This window comes from Crotalus tigris, unplaced genomic scaffold (genome assembly GCF_016545835.1).
Source record: "Crotalus tigris isolate CLP2741 ecotype Arizona unplaced genomic scaffold, ASM1654583v1 scf7180000023738.1706062, whole genome shotgun sequence".
NCBI lineage: Eukaryota > Metazoa > Chordata > Lepidosauria > Squamata > Viperidae > Crotalus > Crotalus tigris.
The window spans coordinates 885,973-891,409 of NW_024100150.1; the positions used below are offsets into that span (position 1 = coordinate 885,973).

The 5,437-nt window shown below is 32.0% G+C and overlaps 1 protein-coding gene across 2 annotated transcripts; it reads right to left on the reverse strand.

The window, feature by feature from the left end:
- Positions 1–1,165: 1,165 nt before the first annotated feature.
- LOC120298023 (olfactory receptor 6F1-like) lies at positions 1,166–4,316 on the reverse strand. 2 transcript variants are annotated; one of them, XM_039321352.1, is made up of 2 exons: positions 4,195–4,316; positions 1,166–3,799 (listed from the first exon to the last, which is right to left on the reverse strand). In XM_039321352.1, the coding sequence occupies exon 2, from the start codon at positions 3,729–3,731 to the stop codon at positions 2,793–2,795; it is 939 nt and encodes a 312-aa protein (XP_039177286.1). In that variant the 5' UTR covers positions 3,732–3,799; positions 4,195–4,316; the 3' UTR covers positions 1,166–2,792. The 2 variants fall into 2 exon arrangements, with proteins under 2 accessions (XP_039177286.1, XP_039177287.1); XM_039321353.1 differs by having other exon boundaries at positions 1,166–3,985; positions 4,195–4,243.
- Between the last annotated feature and the right edge of the window lie 1,121 nt (positions 4,317–5,437).

The following is a 5,437-nucleotide window of genomic DNA, read 5'->3' on the forward strand; positions in this document are numbered from 1 at the left end:
CAAGTAAATTAGATCCATAGCATTTTGCTGGTTCACTAATTTAGTCACTCTGTCAAAGAATACACTAAGATTTGTCTAGAATGATCTGTTTTTGACAAGTCATGTAGACTTCTGATTAAAACTTTGTTTTAGATCTTCACAGATGTTCAACTATCTTTTTCAGAATCTTCCCAGATACTATATGAGGCTGATAGGTCTGTAGTGAATCCATTTTTTCCCTCCTTTTTTGAAGATGGAAATCACATTAGCTCTTTTCCAGTCCTCCAGTATTTTCCTGGTGCTCCAGGACCTTTAAAAGATATTGTTCAGTAGTTTTAAGATCATATTTGCTAGTTGTTTCAGAATCCTGGTATGTAATTCATCTGTACCTGGTGATTCAAACTCATCTAGAATGTTTAGATGTGCTCTTACCATTTTCTTGCTTATTTTGACTTGCATTCCTAATCTATCTTTTACGGTACTACTTTTGATAGGTTGGGCCACTTTTTTTTCTTTTGCATAAAGAAAAAAAGTTGCAAAGAATGAGGTTCCTTTTTCTCCCTAATGCCCATTGCTTGCTTGCCATCTTCTCCCATTAGTGGACCAACTGTTTCCTTGGCTTTGTTTGTTTTTAACATGTTGAAATAAACTCTTTTTTATTAATTTTGACATTTGTTGAAAATCATTCTGAGCCTTAGATTTGCTGACCCCATTTTTGCAGATTCAGGCTGTATTCTGGTATTCTACTTTAGTTATGTGTCCCTCTTTCCATTTTTTTATACTTGTCCTCTTTGTCTTTCAGTTTATCAGTAAATTTTTTATGCAACCATAAAACCAATTCTTCAATTTCTTTCTTTCTTTCTTTCTTTCTTTCTTTCTTTCTTTCTTTCTTTCTTTCTTTCTTCCTTCCTTCCTTCCTTCCTTCCTTCCTTCCTTCCTTCCTTTCCTCTTTCTTTCTTTCTTTCTTGTTTATTGCAGTATTGTGGGGGATTGGATTCTTATAATTACATTTTTCAGAGTTTCCAAAGCTTTTTGAGTTGTTTCCCCCTTTAAGATTTCAGCTATGGAATCCTTTCCAAGCTCTAAGTATATTAAAATCACTTCTATTAAAGTCTAAGACACTAGTTTGATTTTATACTATTGATTATGTCTTTATTATACTAAATTCCAATATGACACAGGGATATATCTTTCCAAAAATTGAATAACATTTGTTTACATTTTAATTAAACAAACATAACTATTACAGTTTGAAATATTAAACTTGGGAGATAATGACTTCCATATTACTAATGTTAATTCCCAATGGTTTCATTAAATCAAAAGATACTAAATGCCTGTCTGAAAATAAATAGTTCATCTATTTATATTGAAGATAAAGAGTCTGTATTTGCTAGCAAAAACCATGCATTTCTGTATGTACTGTTCTGTTTACTAAAAACATAAGATAATAGTAAAATATTATTAAGAACCCATACTGAAACTGTAGTTATGTATGTACCTTATTTTTATTAATATATCTTAACTATCTATAATTATAATGAAATGTTATTCAATCTTGTTTCTGTCTGTATCTTTTTCCCATTCTCAGTCATTGTTCTTGGTTAATTGGTTAGATGACACAATCTGTTTTTTAAAAGATAATAGTTTATATAGTTTAAATCAGTAGACAAAGTCATTTCTGTACCTCATGAACTTTTCAAACTGAACATGAGAAATTGTATTTTTTTAGAAAATAGAATTTTCAAATTCATACACATTTCTTAATATTTGCAAAGTTGTACATAATATGATAATCCATTCTGTTTCTGTAACTTTTTTGTATTGTACATAATGCTTCACTTGATATCTGTTTGAAGGTTCATTAAGAAAAAAAAATCTTACTGAGCTTACTGACATGAAAATTATGAATACTGAATCTTTTCCAGCTAATGCAAGAATTACTCAGTATTCAATCTTACAACATCAATGAAAGAGACTTCTAAGAAATCCATTTACCATATGTGTAATGTTATGTGACTGTTCAATTTCATATGGAATTCTCAGATGCTTTAATATTCAAATGAAAATTCACCAACAAAAAAAATAATAATTACATTATGTTTATTTTATATTGTATTTGACTTGTTTTTTTTAAAAAAAGATACTTTACAAACTTTAAGAATCCAAAAAATAAAGAAACATTTTTGCTCTTTATTTCCTTTCTGTAAAAGTTATCTATAAAAGTGACAGCCAAAAAACTCTATAGAAATGTACATTAAGTGCCTGTTTAGGATTGTATTAATGTGCGAAGAGCTCCAATTTCAATGTCGACAGGGCAGGCAAATAGTTTCCTATATTTCTGTCTCTCCAGTGAAAGGAGAAATTATATTTTTATTACCTGTATTTCTGTACCTATTTGATAATGAAGAATGTTATACTAATTTTGAAACAGATATGAGTAGGAAAGAATCTTAACTCAGAATCATCATGAAAATACGATGAAGCCCATTCTAGTAATTTAAATTGCTAAAGGCAAGAAGATATAGCAAATGCTGGTGATCCAATTCATTGTAAATAAAAATAATTTATCCATAGAACTGAATCTAATAATAATTGAAAGGATATTTACTTTGTTATATATCAATATTTATTGAGAGGTATTTTGGTGATATGGTTAAATCTAGTGTGATGGAAATTGGTAAACCATTATTTCTAGTCCTATAGTTACCAGGAGTTAATAGTGACTCAAAGACAAATAAACACAGACACACACACAAATTCTTGGGTACACAAACACACACACATAATTAATTATTCCAAAAAAAACCTTCTTAGCACAGAATGTTTCTAATGATTATCTTTATCTCTCTGTTTCTCAAACTATAAATAAAAGGATTGACCATGGGGGTTAGAATGGAATATAGAAAAGAGAAGCTCTTATTCATATCTCTGAATTTGCCAGTTGTTGGCATAATGTAGACAAGCATTAAGGAGCCATAGAAAATGGAGACTACAGTGAGATGGGAAGAACAGGTGGAAAATGCCTTTTCTCTCCCATTCACAGATTGGATTTTCATAATTGCCTGCATGATAAAAGCGTAAGATGAGATAGTTATGAAAAATGTAGGTATAATTCCTAAAAATGATGTTATCAAAGCAACTCTTTCAATCACCCAAGTGTCACTGCAAGAAAGACGTATTAAGGGTGTGAAATCACAAAAGAAATGGTCAATTTCATATTGATTACAGAATGTGAGTTGTGTCAACAAGGATGTCAAAACACTGATAAGCAGAAATCCTATTATCCCTGATGTTAAAACCAGCAAAATACATGTTTTGCCATTCATAAGCGTGACATAATGCAAGGGTCTACATATGGCTAGATAACGATCATAAGACATTGCTGCCAAAAGGTAACATTCAGTAGCTCCCAAAGTGGAAAAGAAATGCATCTGTAAAATACAGCCCCAAAGAGAAATTGTTTTCTTTCCGGAGAGAAAAATGGCCAGCATTTTAGGTATTGTTGTTGAGGTGTAGCAGATTTCCAAACAGGCTAGATTCGAAAGGAAGAAGTACATAGGAGTATGAAGATGCTTCTCCATCATAACCAATATAATTATGAGAAGGTTTCCAGACAGTGTTACAATATAAAAGATTAAAAATAATAAGAAGAAAAGAGTGTCCAAGTTCTCAGTATTCCCAAATCCAAGAAGGATGAACTCTTTTATTCTTGTTGTGTTCTGCCATTCTGAACGCTTTTCAAACTTCATCTGTTAGTAAAATGTCAAATGTTGCAGATTTTGTAATTTATGGTCCATGTAGGTTCCTATATAACCTACTGTAATGCATGAAAAGAAACATATATTTACAGATATATTCATTTTTCATGAGATGCAGCAAAATTTGCATTAATTCTAGAAAAACATAGAGCTTCCTCCACATTAAGTCACATTCACTTGAAGCCCACAGAAATTATGAAGAACTGATAGCTAGGACTATGTTGATTTTTTATTGTAAATATTTCCTGCAAATAGAATTAATATACTCAATTATTTACAAATTGCACATGTGTCATGCAGTTAAAAACATAATTGAAAATTATGCATTTCATTGAAAATATTACATTTTAAAACTTTCTGAGCTTAAATCTTGAAATAAAAAAATATCTTTCTGTCAATCGAAAAGGTAAAAATGTAATAATAGTAAAATAAAAAAGATACATAAGGAGAATACCTATGATTCTTGATTTAAAAGGTAAAGTTCTAGTGTTCCAGTTATCATAAGAAATAATTTTCCCAAGAATGTGGCATTTAAAAGAAACAGGCATTGTTTTATTGGCTATTGGTAGTAAATATCATCATTCAACTCAGTTGTAGCCTTCTTTTGTTCTCAATGGTATGAACCTACACTAAGGATAAAATAATCAGAATAGTCCCAAGAGAAAAAAAATGTTTCCAGAAGATAATTTGCCTAGTGGAAATGAAAATATAGAGGAGGTAAGAGAAAGGAGCAAGAAGGGAATAAAGTGGCCTTTTTTTCCCTTCTCACTCATCTCTATCTATTTTTTTCTTAATATTTCCAGCAAAACCTGGAAATCTTAAGAAAGTTTTTTAAAAAGTAATATTTTCAATGAAACATGTAATTTTCAATTATGTTTTTTAACTGCATGAACCATGTGCAATTTATAACTAATCTAGTCTATTAATTATATTTGAAAGAAATATTTACAATAAACGAAAGTGTAATATGAAAAACCATAAAAGATATTTTTTTCAACCTGGCATCAGAGGAAAGTCTGTAAAATGTTGTCAGAACTTTGCAGGTAAATGTCTGCAATGTTGATCAAATAAACCAATTGTATATTCCTCCCTTTTAATTTTAACAGTTTTAATAGTTAGCTCATTCAAATATTGTAGGATTTTATTTCTCTTCAGTTCTTTTTTATTCCATTTCACAGGCTTGATCATAACCAGGGCTGAAGCTAGTGGACATAGAGCCAGAGCTAGAGATGGAACTGGCTGCTATTGTGCAGAGCCTTATGGGTTCCACGTTGAGAATAAGGGTGGTAATGGCAGTAGTTGTGGCAGAGAGCCAACAGTGGAAACTAGGGCAGAGATGGAAAGATCCAAAGCTGGTCCATAACATCAGCAATAGCAAAGGTGCAGCTGCAGGGCTGGTGGACAGAGGAGAGTCAGAACTGATGGTTGGACACCAGACCTGGAGGCTAAATGGGGTAGCAACTGGAGGAACTCAAGGCTGCACTTGGAACCCAGTAGTTCTTGGAAGAGGCCTGGGAACAATCTCAAGAAGGTGATTCTGGAAATCCAGTGGAGAACTAGGTAGTGAGCATCAGTGCTGGAGGAAGACAATGCCCCAAGGTGAATGGAAAGTCTGCTTCTAGGATGGAAGCCTGGGTGAATCTGTACATTTGGAGGTGAATGGTTGCATGCAATTGAGAGGGAGTAACAGTTGGAGG